This window comes from Leucoraja erinacea, chromosome 18 (genome assembly GCF_028641065.1).
Source record: "Leucoraja erinacea ecotype New England chromosome 18, Leri_hhj_1, whole genome shotgun sequence".
In the NCBI taxonomy this organism is placed as follows: Eukaryota; Metazoa; Chordata; class Chondrichthyes; order Rajiformes; family Rajidae; genus Leucoraja; species Leucoraja erinaceus.
Window position 1 is genome coordinate 27,086,403 of NC_073394.1, and position 15,304 is coordinate 27,101,706.

General features: G+C 43.8%; 1 protein-coding gene across 2 annotated transcripts; it reads right to left on the reverse strand.

Moving 5' to 3' along the window:
- Positions 1–263: 263 nt before the first annotated feature.
- Positions 264–9,868, reverse strand: LOC129705841 (cell cycle exit and neuronal differentiation protein 1-like). 2 transcript variants are annotated; one of them, XM_055649678.1, is made up of 2 exons: positions 9,684–9,868; positions 264–1,820 (listed from the first exon to the last, which is right to left on the reverse strand). In XM_055649678.1, exon 2 carries the CDS (start codon positions 1,659–1,661, stop codon positions 1,275–1,277), a length of 387 nt encoding a protein of 128 aa, XP_055505653.1. In that variant the 5' UTR covers positions 1,662–1,820; positions 9,684–9,868; the 3' UTR covers positions 264–1,274. The 2 variants fall into 2 exon arrangements, with proteins under 2 accessions (XP_055505653.1, XP_055505654.1); XM_055649679.1 differs by having other exon boundaries at positions 264–1,706; positions 9,684–9,866.
- Positions 9,869–15,304: the final 5,436 nt, after the last annotated feature.

Here is a 15,304-nt window from a genome sequence, read left to right on the forward strand (position 1 = left end):
TATCTATCTATCTATCTATCTATCTATCTATCTATCTATCTATCTATCTATCTATCTATCTATCTATCTATCTATCTATCTATCTCACGTGTAGGGCCCCAGACCTGAAACGCCTCTATGGAAGTGTTTCCCATTCTATAGACACTGCCTAAGTGGTTTGCAGTATTTTCTCTTCATGTTACACATCAACTCAAACTTGGTGGCAGCGCATCACATTCAACTTTCGGAAATGTTATTTTATTTAATGACATTCCTCGGACCAATTGGGTAGTCAGACATTGAAATCCGACCAATAGTTTATTATGTACAGAATAAAGAATACATAGTCCACATACAGCACATCCGTTAGGCAACCTTACTGTCCACATACAAGTGGATACAACACCTAAAATAACAAGCAGTGTCCAGAGTATATGAGTAAACGAGGGATGGGAACATTAGCAGCAGCCTGGGTCACAGCTATTCTAACTATTATCAACTTCCAACTAGTAATTTGTTTTCTTTTTAAACATAACTTTTATTGCATGTATACGCTTGTTTTAAGTCAAAGTAAATGTGACACCATCATTTGAATTAAATACTACCGTGGGCCCAAGAACAAATCACACAGAGCATCTACTAGTAAATCCTAGAAGGAATGGGAAGTTCGGGGTGAACTTGGTTTTATTGCTGCCACCATTTTGTTCTCTTTCTACCGACTGTGTTGGAGCTTCAGTTTGTCACCTCCATCCAATTCAAAAGTATTTTGTTTTGTGGGGGTTGCTATCACTGACAATGATAGCAAGGGTCAAACGAAAGAGGGATGTGTGTGTATGCTAGAAGAGCCCAGGGGATAAAAATTTGGCTTGCATGCTGCTGAAATGCATCTTATTTAATTCGCTACAAGAGAATGGAATAGCTTTATAAGGCTTCCTATGAGATAAACACTCAATACTTAAAAGGGAAAGGGGAGGGGGGGAGATCTACAGTGTGTTATCATCTTCAGTGGGAAGCTAGCATGGGAACAAGAGTGGCCCGTTCAACATTGCCATAGGCCTTGCGGAAAGGTGGGGATGGAGGGGTGGGAGTGGAGAGTCAACCTTTACAATATACAAGTTAATCCAAAATGTTCTGCAATGCGTATGGACACTGTGAGTTAAATACAATCACGTTGAACCAAGATTATAGTGGTGAGCAGAGTTGTACAAGTACTAGTTCAGGAGCGAGAAGATATTCGCCAATGTACACACATGCAGAAAATAACCGATATCAATATACAGTTTTATACATTTTCTTTATTTCTTGTGGAGGATGAAGATCACTCCAACCAGGACTGCCAGACCTGTGATGGCAACCCCTCCAAGTATGTACGGCTTCATATTCTCAAACAAGTTGCTGGGCTGACCTTCGGACGTTTCTTCCTTGGTGCCCTGGGTTTCAAGCTCTGGGTCTGCAGGCTTCTTGCCCTCCGTGCTGACGGCTGGTAGTGTCACTGAGCTGTCCGCTGCGGGCTTCGTTTCACTGGCCACTGTAGCCTCAGCGGCTGCCTTCTTGGGAACATTTGTGGGCTCCGGTTGCTTGCCGGCAAATTCTTTCTTATCGGCAACACCAGCGTTTACCTTTGAGGTGGCAGACTTGGGCGATTCTTTTGCTTCTGCCTTGGATCTGTTTCTTGTTTCCATGGCTGGCTCCGAGCTCCCTTAGGCTGCTTCCCAGTATTTTCCAATCTACAAAGGCAAAATTATCAGACGGTCTTTTTAAAATGTATTCATTGTAAATGAACAGGTCTCCTTTTCTGTTCTCTCTTCAATTCTCACATTCCATTGTCTTGATGGAACAACCTTGAGAGAAGAGAAGACAGAGCAATCAATCACCACGTGAGCTTTCTATGAAGTAAAAGTTAAGGGAGGATTTAACAGGCGCGTTCAAAATTACAAGATTTATAAAGTAGGCAGAGCGAAGGAGATTAAAGGGAGTCGTGAACTCTGCCCGGTACATCACAGGTACTGACCTCCGCACCATCAAAAGGATTTACAGGAGGCATGCCATAAAAAAGGCAGCCAATATCATTACAGACCCACACCACCCTGATCACACTTTCATTTCACTCCTACCGTTAGGAAGAAGGTATAGCAGTGTACAAAATCGTGAGATGACTAGATTGGTTAAACGCACAGATCTATCCCCAGAGTACAGGAATCGAGAAACAGAGGACATAGGTTTAAGGTGAGAGAGAAAAGATTTAATAGGAACCTGAGGGGTAACATTTTTACACAAAGGGTGGTGGGTATATGGAACGAGCTGCCAGAGGAGGTAGTTGAGGCAGGTACTATTGCAACGTTTAAGAAACATTTAGGCAGGTACATGGATAGGACAGGTTTAGAGAGATGTGGGCCAAATGCAGGCAGGTGGGGCATGTGTAGATGGGGCATGTTGGTTGGTGTGGGCAAGTAAGGCCAATGGGCCTGTTTTCTCGCTGTATGGCTCTATGACTCTCCATGACTCTTAAGTCTGCAAACTATGACCACTGGGTTCAAGAATAGCTTCTTCCCGGAAACCAGGTGTCTCTTGAACACTACACAATAATACAATATACAATACAATACAATATTTATTCTTTGTCATTTGAACCTCAAATGAGGTTCAAATGAAACTCTGTTTCTACAGCCATACAAACAGAACAATTTCTACAAGACACACAAACAATTCAGTTCACACAAACATCCATCACAGCGAATCTCCTCCTCACTGTGATGGAAGGCAAAGTCCAACGCTGCCGGGAGAGGTTCTGCGGAATTCCAGTAGTGAAGTGAGATAGAAAAAAGATCAAATTAATGTTCAAAAAAGAGCAACGCCTGTCTGCCATTGAGTTGACAGAATTCTAGATTACTTCATTGGTAGAATAATTAACAATTAATACACAGTTTATACAGCCAGCGCTTTATTCGCTTTTTCTTTTTCAGGAATGACCTTTGACAAATCCCATGATTCCTCATGTTTTTCGGAATACCGAACTCGCTTATTATCTCTGTGTATTGTGTTTACAGACCTGTTAAGCTGCTGCAAGTAAGAATTTAATTGTTCCATTGTGGGGACACATGGCAATTAAACACTTCACTCATGACTAGATGAGGAGCAACATCTTTGCAATGAATTCTTGAATATGGCAGCAGAGAGAATGGTGAAAGCCCACCTAGTGGCGACTTTCATAGGGAAACTGGGAGAAACTTTCAAAGGGAAAGCGTGTGAGGAGAAACTGCAGATGCTGGTTTAGACTGAAGGAAGATGCCACATGCTGGAGTAACTCAGCGGGTCAAGCTACATCTCTGGAGAAAAGGAATGGGTGACGTTTCAGGTTGGGACCTTTCTTCAGACTGAAAGTAGAGGGGAGGGAACTAGAGGTAAGAAAACAGCAGAACAATAAGTGCCGGCAACAGATGACCAAGGAAGGGCGGATGGAGGCCATAATGGCCCACTGACTGGGGAAGAGGTGATGACGAAGGGATCCAGGGGTGCAAACAGTGGAACTAGTAGGATGACTAGGGTGGGGGAGGGACGGAGAGAGAGGGAATGCAGGGGTTACTTGAAATTAGAGAAATCAATATTCATACCACTGGTAGACAAAAATGCTGAAGAAACTCAATGGGCGAGGCAACATCTATGGAGCAAAGGAAATAGGCAATGTTTCGGGCTGAAACCCTTCTTCCAGTTTCTCCAGCATGTTTGTCTACCTTCGATTTTCCAGCATCTGCAGTTCCTTCTTAAACATTCATACCACTGGGTTGTAAACGTCCCAAGTGAAATATGAGTCACTGTTCCTCCAATTTGCATGTGGCCTCACTCTGACAGTGAAGGAGGTCCAGGACATAAAGGTCAGGAGATTGCCTAGGCCAAGGCGGACTGCATGTAAGTGTTTAGCAAAACGATCGCTTAGTTTGCATTTGGTCTCGCCAAAGGGAATGGAAGGTCTTTCAAAGGGCAATGTTTTGTCATCACTGGGCCTTGTGACCTCCTGTGATACCAGATACTGCCTCACGTGTGTGCTTTGCCCATAATTGTCAGGGTCAGGGTCAGGGTCAGGGTCACCCTCAGCTCCCTACAACAGGGTCACTCAGGTTGCTCCCTGCCCTATCACTCAGCCTACTGCTCACAACTATCTTGAGGTCACCAGATTTCTACATGCAAGGACAGAAGATTTCCTCTGCTTTTCCTTTAACCTACAGTAGGGGCCAATGTGATTGCAATAGTCTAGCATTAGATAGACAAAAGTGCTGGATTAATTCAGCTGGTCAGGCAGAAAATGGATAGGCAGCGTTTTGAGTCGGGACCTTTCTTCACACTGATTGTAGGGGGTGGGGGCGTGAGGGTTAACTGACTTTTAATGAAGAGTGAGGGGAAGAAGGGGGAGGGTAGCGTCTGTTGAAGTCAACTAAGATTAGAGAATTCAACGGTCATACTACTCGGTTGTAAGCTAGCATCTGCAGTTCCTTTATGTTATATAATAGTCCAGCTTTGTAGGCTTTGCCGAGGTGCAGACATTGAGGACTTCATTCTCCTCTTCGTAGAGAACCTCTGGAAACTACTTACAAGTGGCAGTGATCCTGAAGAACATCTGTATCCATCCACAAAGCGACATGGTGGCACAGTGGTAGAGCTGCTACCTTACAGCGACAGAGACACGGGTTTGATCCTGTCTGTACGGAGTTTGTACGTTCTCCCCATGACCTGCGCGGGTTTTCTCCGGGTTCTCCGGTTTCCTCCCACACTCCAGAGACGTACAGGTTTGTAGGCTAATTGGCATCGGTAAAATTGTAAATTGCCCCGCGTGTGTAGGATAGTGTTAGTGTGCAGGGATCGTTGGTCGGTAGGAATTCAGTGGGCCAAAGGGCCCGTTTCCACGCTGTATCTCTAAATTAAAATAAAGCGCATGCCTCCGATGGGAGCTATTATTCACCAACCCCATGGAGGTGCCTTTGAAGCTCCCAACCCCTGCTCTCATTGCAGCGTTCATTCATCCTTAGCTGCTCTCCCTTGTAGTCTCTGGAAGATCCGCTACATCTTGACATCTGGGTGACATCAATATTTCAAGAGCATTGTGCCAAGACCAACAATATCAGTTTCAATGTGGAAAACCAATAATTTAGATCCTTACTCATTACAGATCTTTCTTTTTCTTCAGTGAGGCCAGTTCAACTTTAATTGAGTTTAGTTTAATGTGTTATTGTCACGTGTACCCAGGTATAGTAAAAGGTTTGTGTTAACGTGCTATCCTGTCAAAAAGGAGACTATCCATGAATGCAATCGTCATTCACAGAGCACAGATAAAAAATAAAGGGTATACCCTCGGTGCAAGATATACCATTGAAGTCCGATAAAGTCCGATTAAAGATAGTTCAAAGGTGTCCAATGAAGTAGATGGGTCAGGACCGCACTCTAGCTGATGAGAGGACTGTTCAGTTGCCTGATAAGAGCTGGGAAGAAACTCTTCCTGAATTTGGAGATGTGCGTTTTCAAACTTCTGTACCTATTGCCCGGTGAGAGAGGGGGGGAAGAGTGAGTGTCCGGTGTGAGATTGGTCCTTGATTATGTTGGTGACCTTGCTGAGGCAATGTGAATTGGAGATGGAGTCAATGGAAGGAAGGTTGGTTTGTGTGATGGTCTGGGCTATGTCCACAGCCAGTCTTATTCTTCACTGCTGTGAAAACTGTAGGACGGTGGCCCACGATGCCATTTTAATCTTAAGGAACCATTTGCAGGCCCCAGACTATTAAGCTCATACACTCATAAATGATTAGAGCAGAATTAGGCCATTCAGCCCATTGAGTCCACTCCACCATCCAATCAAGGTTGATCTATATTTCTTTCTCAACCCCATGCTCCTGCCTTATCCCATAACCTTTGATACCTTTACTAATTAAAAATGTCAATCTCCGCTTTAAAAATATCCAATTACTTTTCCTCCACTGCCGTCTGTGGCAATGAATTCCACAGATTCACCACCCTCAGACTAAAGAAATTCCTCCTCATCTCCTTTCTAAAGTTATGTCCTTTTATTCTGAGTCTGAGCCCTCTGGTCCTAGACTCTCCCACTAGTGGAAACATCTTCTCCACATCCACCCTATCCAGGCCTTTCAGTATTTGGTAAGTTTCAATGAGCCCCCGCCCCCCCCCCCCCCCCCCCCCGTTAAAAAGGATAAATAAGTCTGATTTAGGTTAAGGTTTATTACCGTGTATAATGGCACAGTGAAAAGCTTTTGTTATAGGGGGGGAACAAAACAAGGTAATGTTCATTGTGACTTTCATCTGGGCCTCATTGCTGAATATTCTAAGGATCAGCTACTTGGCCTCGCAAACTAACATCCAACCCACTAGTTGGTCCTCACTCAATGAATTGAAGTGCGAGCTTGTCATCGCTGTGGGAGTGATTTAAATTATGCACCGAGACTCCTGCTTTCTAACCAGGCATCTAACAAGGATGACTAATGTAGAATAATTCACATCCCACAGTATACTCATGGATCATATGATGTGCAGTCAGCTAACATGCTTGGGTGGAATTCATGGAACGTATAAAAATAAGCTTGTATAAGACTACAGTAAACTGGTCCCAGTGAAGATTATTCATAACAACTGTGTGTTTTGGGGACCAGTGTAATTCCAATTCCAGGCCTCCCTTCCATTGACTCCATCTACACTTCACACTACCTCGGCAAAACCACCAGCATAATCAAGGACCAGTCTCACCCCGGTCACTCCCTCTTCTCCCCTCTCCCGTCAGCGCACGATGGCAGCCTCGCCAACAGTCTGTCTATCTTTTCGTCGTTTTTTTGTTATTTTTAGTGTGTCTCAAAAGTATGTGTTAATGTTTTCTGGTTTGTTTTATGTGGGGGTGGGGGGAAACTTTTTTTCAATCTGTTACCTTGCCGGAGATGCGATTGTTTTCCGGATCATATCTCCAGTCACTCTGCGGCCTAACATCATGGAGCTGGCGGCCTTGCTCGGGACTGACTTTGAGCCCCACCGTGGGGACGTGGACATGGACTTACCATTGAAGCCGATCCCTAGCCTGGGATCGACGCTCCAACCGCAGCCTGCGGATTTCACCATCAAGGAGATCGCAGTCTCGGGTTGAGACCGATGTCAGGAGCTCCAAACTTCGCAGAAGGTTTCGACCAGCCCCGACCTGGGGTCAGATCACCCGGCGCGGGGGAGCTGTGATTCCCCCCCATGCAGGAGCTTGATCGCCCCGACGCAAGGGTCCAAACGACGCCGGCTACGGGAGCCAAGATCATCCCGTCAACGGAAGGCTCGAGGCCCCTGATCGCGGGAGAACAAAGAAGGGAAGAGATCGAACTTTTTTCGCTGTCCATCACAGTGAGGAATGTGGAGGAGTCACTGTGGTGGATGTTTATGTTAAAATGTATTTTATGTGTTCTGTTGCTTTTTATTGGTATGACCATGGCAAATGAAATTCCTTGTATGTTGCAAAACATACTTGGCTAATAAAGTATGATGATTATGATCAGGCAGGAGGTACAGAAGTTTGAAAATACGTACGTCCAGGTCAGGAACAGTTTCTTCAATTGAACGGCCATCTCATCAGCTAGAGTGTGGTCCTGACATCCTATCTACCTCATTGGAGACCTTTGAACTATCTTCAATTGCACTGAATGTTGTACCCTTTATTTGTGCATTTTAGACTTTAGAGAAACACAGTGGAAACATGCCTTTCGGCCCACCGAGTCCGCGCCGACCAGCGATCACCCCATACACTAGAACTGTCCTTGACACTAGGGACAATTTACGATTTATAGAAGCCAATTAACCTACAAACCTGCATGTCTTTGAAGTGTGGGAGGAAACCAGAGCACCCGGAGAAAGACCACGTGGTCACAGTGAGAATGTACAAACTTCGTACAGACAGCACCCATAGTCAGGATCGAACCCGGGTCTCTGGCGCTGTAAGGCAGCAACTCTACTACTGCACCACTGTGCCGCCACTGTGCATGCCTTGATTATATTCATGTATAGTCTTTTCTTTGACTGGATAACAAGCAAACAAAAGCTTACCGACACATTAATTTGAGTTGTGGCTGGTTAGTTAATTGCTGCAACCATTGCAACCAGCAGCGGAACTCATTGCCACAGACGGCTGCGGAGGAAAAGGCAATGGATATTTTTAAGGCGGAGATTGACAAATTCTTGATTAGTAAAGGTGTCAGGGGTTATGGGGCAGAGGCAGTAGAATGGGGTTGAGAGGGAAAGATAGATCAGCCATAATTGAATGGTGGAGTAGACTTGATTGGCCGAATGGCCGAATTCTGCTCCTTGGACTTGAATTTATGAACTATTTTGGTGTGTTTTTCATCAGGCAGGATAAGATTTGCCTTCAGGATCCAGACCAATGTCATACTCTGATCTCTGCCAATGCTCATAGCACAGGGGATGGCAAGATAATTAGTGACTGCGAAACATAAAAGGGCCTGGTCCCTAGCAACCAGTTCCACTTTGGCTGTTTACAGTTTGCAGGCCGCCCCTCTTAACAAAGGCATTTGGTGCCTGGAGGAATACAATAAACCAGCTGACAAACGCTGGTGTCAGCCTGACCCATGAACCCAGCAGCTTGACGGGGACAACATTTTTACTCAGCCAGGCGAGAATTTAAAAATTAAATGCGACTTAAGACCTGGGCAATGGGGACAGGCAAGCTGCTCAAGGGAGTATCTTAAAATGACAATCATTTGGAATATCATCTGCATTTACCAATTTTGATTTGATTCTATTCAGAGCCACGCAAACATCTCCTTCGCAACACACAGTCTGCTAATGTGTTAATGTTTGCTGAACTGTCTGGGAGACACTGCAAATGTAAGTGTGGTCCATTAAGCAATTTTCCCCGAGGATATCTTTGGTTTAAACCAGCATCTGCAGTTCCTTCCAAAGCAATTTTCCCCTGTGAGCTACAACCTTCAACCATCAGAGACACAGAGGCAGAGGCCCTCCCATGCCTATTGACATTCATTATTCTTTGAGTAAAGAAGATCTCCAGCATTGTCTTTTTATTTCTCTCTTTCCTCCACTTCTCTCAATCCTCAAATCGCCATGATCTGGGCAGCAATATTAATCCTGAAATCGCCCCTATAATGGAACCCAGGCATTCAAGGTCAAGTCCAGAAACAGTGATGACAAACACCCCAGCAGCTTTAGAAAGGTCATTTGACAGGCAATTAAAAAAAACAATTCTGATGAGTTTCCTCTTTGCACGTAACAAGGTGGGAAGGATTGATTTTTACTTCAAATTAAATGAGCATCCTCCCAAAATTAATCAACGTAATGTATTAAAAAAAATTAAACTGCCTTAAAATCTGCACTGTGGAAGAAAAATAAGCTTGCCACAAACACATTGTGAAGAAATAAATTATTTGTAGTATGATTTGCATTGTAATGATTGTCCTGAAGGACCTTGCTTCTGACTGTCTTCATACAGAGGGGTTTAACATTTTATTTGAGGCTTAATCCATGAAACGCCTCCCCCCCCCCCCACCCACATAATGACTGCTTTTGTGTGGGGATAAAACAGCCAGACCTCCGCAAGCTATGTCCCATCCATTCAAATCTGAAGACAATGCAGTGCAGTTCCCCACCATCGCCAGGCATCGGGCAAGTTAAATGCTTTTTGCCAATTATTTCTTAAGTCAACCTACCTTCTTGTTTCTGCTTAGCCTTTCCTTCAGGTTCTCTGGGACCAAATCATTCGACTCGTTCTCTGCTGCAACCCAGTGACGCCCACGGCCGTTCTACCTCACTGCAAAAGAAGCTGGCCTGCCATCTAAAGATGCTGCACCAATATCGTCGAGATGGGAAGGAGGCAGTATATTGGAGAGCCAGCTATGTGCTGGAAAATTTGGAACCTACCATTCTCACACTCGTGTGGGTGAATACAACAACAATGACCAATTTTATTGCTAAAAATCATATAATTATGTCATTGTGAATACTAAATATGTATTGCCCCCAAAATTATAAGCATTCTTCATTTTGTCAGCTACTTCCAAATATTGGATAGAACCTTATTTTGGACCACTGTTTGTAATTTCTCAAGGTCACTGTGAACAGTTACAAGATTGCAGAAGTGCAGTCATATTCCAGTTGATTCCTGGGATAGTGGATGACTCATGCCCCAGGCATTAATTTACAGGCAGCAGTGCAGTATCTTAAACAGTATTTTACAAATAACTTGCACAGTATCTTACACATTCATTTTTCGTTTGAGTCATTCAAAGGCAAGAATAAGACCAATTAATAACATCGTAGGCATTGTGCATTGAAATCAAGGCTATTTTTAATTCTTGAATGAGAAGTGAAAATTATTTTTCTATTGAAGAAAAATTGTCAGGTTAAAAAATTTAGTTTGCATACACTCTAATCTGCACTCAATATCTTTCCCTTTGCTTTACCTTTTGTAATTGAGTTTGGTTTGATTGTATTTATGTATAGTATTATCTAATTTGATTGGATAGCATGCAAAACAAAGGTTTTCACTGTAGCTCTGTACACATGACAATAATAAACCTAAACTTGGGGGCGAAACAGTGGCGCAGCTGGTTTAGCTGTTGCTCACATTGCCAGAGACCCATGTTCGATCCTGACCTCGGATACTGTCATCTCACATCAGAGACATGGAGTTTGCATGTTCTCCCTGTGGCTGGGTTTCCTGCATGTGCATCTGTTTCCTCCCACATCTCAAAGATGTGCAGGTTTGTAGGTTAATTGGCCTCTGCGAATTGCTCCTAGTGTGTAAGGTAGTAGATGTGAAAGTCCGTGAACATATAACTCGTGAACGGGTGATCGATGGTTGTCATGGGCTGAAGGGCATGTTTCCATGCTGTATCTCTAAACCTAAACATAAAATCTTGGCAATAAGTGTTTGAAATATCCTTTTATTTGCACTCAGCAGGAAGACAGTCTCTGTGGAGAGAGAGAAGCAGACTTAATGTTTCAGATCAAAAACTTCACTTCACAACTGAGACCTTCAACCTGAAAAATTAATTGTTTCTCTTTTCACACATGCTAGGGGCCACACATTGGCACAGCAGTAGAGTTGCTGCTTTACCGCACCAGAGACCCGTGTTCGATCCTGACTACTGGTGCTGTCTATATTGAGTTTGTACATTCTCCCTGTGACCGTATGGGTTTTCTCCCCGCCTTCAAAGACATTCAGGTTTGAAGGTTAATTGACTTAATGTGTAAAATTGTACTTTGTCCCTTGTGTGTAGGATAGTGCTGGTGCACAGGGTGATCACTGGTCAGCACAGATTCGGTGGGCCGAAGGGCCTCTTTCCAAACAATATTTGTAAAGTCTAAAGTAAAGTAAAACCAATGTTGCACAACAGGTTCGGTGTTTCTGGGCACTCTTTGTTTCCGTAACAGATTTCCACCATCTGCAGTTTAGCTATAATTTGTGTTTCATCCCCTCTGGAATAACCACACAACTAATTTGAATATTCCCTTAGGTATTTTTTCATTGCAGTTTTACTGGTTTCGTCCATGGAATGTTTAGTGGTATGCATTTTTAAAAATTATTTTCCAAATTTAAACATTGGAGGCAAGGGTCACATTACTTGCTTGTCATTCACTGCCCTTGACAGCCCTTGACAGCCCAGGTGGGTCACTGCCTGCTTGCACATTTGCAGCCCATCTGGTTTAGAGATACAGCTCAGAAACAGGCCCTTCCCCCCCCCCCCCCCCCTTTCTCTGTAACTTAGTTGTTGAAACCCAGGCAACATTCTAGTAAATCTCCTCTGTACTCTCTCTATTTTGTTCACATCCTTCCTATAATTGGGCGACCAAAATTGTACACCATACTCCAGATTTGGTCTCACCAATGCCTTGTACAATTTTAACATTACATCCCAGCTTCTATACTTAATGCTCTGATTTATAAAGGCTAGCATACCAAAAGCTTTCTTTACCACCCTATCTATATGATATTCCACCTTCAAGGAACTATGCACGGTTATTCCCAGATCCCTCTGTTCAACTGTATTCTTCAATTCCCTACCATTTACCATGTACGTCCTATTTTGATTTGTCCTGCCAAGGTGTAGCACCTCACATTTATCAGCATTAAACTCCATCTGCCATCTTTCAGCCCATTCTTCCAAATGGCCTAAATCACTCTGTAGACTTTGGAAATCCTCTTCATTATCCCACAATCCACCCCCTATCTTTGTATCATCTGCATACTTACTAATCCAATTTACCACACCTTCATCCAGATCATTGATGTACATGACAAACAACAAAGGACCCAACACCGATCCCTGAGGCACCCCACTAGTCACCTGCCTCCAACCCGACAAACAACCATCCACCATTACCCTCTGGCTTCTCCCATTCAGCCACTGTTGAATCCATCTTGCTACTCCTGCATTTATACCCAACAGTTGAACCTTCTTAACCAACCTTCCATGAGGAACCTTGTCAAAGGCCTTACTAAAGTCCATATAGACAACATCCACTACTTTACCCTCGTCAATTTCCCTAATAACCTCTTCAAAAAATTCAAGAAGATTAGTCAAACATGACCTTCCAGGCACAAATCCATGCTGACTATTCCTAATCAGACCCTGTTTATCCAGATGCTTATATATATTATCTCTAAGTATCTTTTCCATTAATTTGCCCACCACTGAAGTCAAACTAACAGGCCTATAATTGCTAGGTTTACTCTTAGAACCCTTTTTAAACAATGGAACAACTTGCGTAGTATGCCAATCCTCGGGGACTATTCCCGTTTCTAATGACATTTGAAATATTTCTGTCATAGCCCCGGCTATTTCTACACTAACTTCCCTCAATGTCCTACGGAATATCCTGTCAGGACCTGGAGACTTATCCACTTTTATATTTTTCAAAAGTGTCAGTACTTCTTTTACTTTGAAACTCATAGTATCCATAGCTACTCTACTAGTTTCCATTACCTCACATAATTCAATATCCTTCTCCTTGGTGAATACCGACGAAAATAAATTGTTCAATATCTTCCCCATCTCTTTGGGCTCTGCAGATAGCTGTCCACTCTGTCTCTCCAATGGACCAATTTTATCCCTCGTTATCCTTTTGCTATTAATATAGCTGTAGAAACCTTTTGGATTTACTTTCACCTTACTTGCCAAAGCAACCTCATGCCTTCTTTTAGCTTTTCTAATTTATTTCTTAAGATTCTTTTTACATTCTTTATACTCCTCAAGCACCTCATTTACTTCATGCTGCCTATAATTATTGTAGATCTCCCTCTTTTTCCGAACAAGTCTAGGATCCTTCCACTGCTGGACATTGGGGGGGGGGGCAAAGTCCAGCAGGGGCATCCTTCAAGCAAGGGAAGGGATACCACCGCAAGGTGGCAAGGATGCTTGTTTAAAGGTAGGTTGGAATACTACTGAATATGACACTAATGAATATGGAGACACAGAGAATGTCGACAGAGTCTGCACAGTTTTTATTTTGTATATATTTTAATTCTGAATAACGTTTATTTTTGGAAAAATGCAACAGCCCTGTGGGGGAGGGGCCACAATGTAGGGTCCTTCCGCTGTGGCACATTGAGGGGTAGAATCGGTGCAAACAGCCCTCAAGCAAAGGGAGGGATATCACGCGTAAATAAGAACTGCAGATGCTGGTTTAAATCAAAGGTAGATACAAAATGCTGGAGTAACTCAGCGGGACTCGACCCGAAATGTCACTCATTCTTTCTCTCCAGAGATGCTGCCTGGCCTGCTGAGTTACTCCAGCTTTTTGTGTCTACGTTTGGAGGGATATCATCCCAGGGTTGCAAGGGAGCTTGGTTTATGGGTATGTTGTGAACACTACTAAACATGGCACTAATTAATGTATAGACACTGAGAATGTCAAAATAATTTGGATCAAAATTTATATTTGGCAATAGAAAATAGATTGTGTTTAATCCAAACACAGCATGTACTTGGACCTTGTGTTAATCAGACAGGTGTATTTATTTTATTGGATCCTGGCAGTACTGCCATCCTGAGATGCTGCGACCCTGGTCAGTGGTGAACGAGGGGTGACCAGGCCTTAGGTGGCAGATCCCTCCAAATCCCCCACCCCCCGTTCCCCATGTCCCCCACTCCCACCCACTCGCAACCTTACCGCTGTGCCACCGTGCCACTCTAAGATTCAGTGGGAACCTGAGGGGCGACTTCTTCACACAGAGGGTGGTGGGTATATAAAACGAGGTGCCAGAGGAGGTTGGGTCTAATGCTGGCAGCTGGGACTAGTAGATGGGACATCTTGTTTGGCATGTGCAAGTTGGGCTGAAGAGCCCGTTTCCCTGCTGTATGACTCTATCCTTCTATGTCTAAACGCACCCACTTCCCTGGACACAAATAATTCCTTCACTGAGAAAATGCTGCCATTCAAGAGTTCTCTTTCAGTGACTGATTTTTCACAGTTACCACTAGAATTATCGAATTGCATGCCTGATTTCTAAAATGCCAGATCAGGGAGCAATAGTGCTTCTGTGCACTGCAAACAGGCAATGGAAGCGTTGCTCTCGCTGGCTCACTGTGATGAAAGAGCTAATATTACATCTTTCACTGCAGTGTCACAATCATACAAGATGACTCGGTTACCCTTGTAAGTCCTTAACATGCTGGATGGAGTGTACCATCACCTGCCCAGTATCTAGGACAATAGCAAGAGACAAAGGTAATAACAAAGGACATTAGTCTGACAACCAGGATAGACACAAAAGGCTGGAGTAACTCGCGCGGGTCAAGCAACATCTCTGGAGAAAAGGAACAGGTGATGTTTCAGGTCAAGACCTTTCTCCAGACTGAGAGGGAAACGAGAGATATAGGTACATAGAATAAATGAATGAAAGATATGCAAAAAGCAACAATGATCAAGGGAAGCTGGAGCCCACAATGGCCCAATGTTGGCTGTGAGGAAGATGATAATGAGTGAATCAAACAGTGAAACTCAGCAGGCCAACAGTGAAACCAGTACGATGACTAGGGTGGGGGAGGGGTGGAGAGAGAGGAGATGCAAGGGACACTTGACGTTAGAGAAATCGATATTCATACCACTGGGCTGTAAGCTGCCCAAGCGAAATATGAGGTGCTGTTCCTCCAATTTGCATTTGGCCTCACTCTAACAATGGAGGAGACCCAGGACAGAAAGGTCAGTATGGGACTGGGAAGCAAAGTTAAAACGTTTGGCAACTGGGTTGGATTGTTGGACTTTCATGTGCAGCCCTGTGAGTTGTGCTCTCTGATCACACAGATTGAATAATTCCTACCTTTGT

Coding starts and splice junctions, on each gene's coding strand:
- LOC129705841 (XM_055649678.1), bottom strand. CDS start 1,661: ATGGAAACAAGAAACAGATCCAAGGCAGAAGCAAAAGAATCGCCCAAG.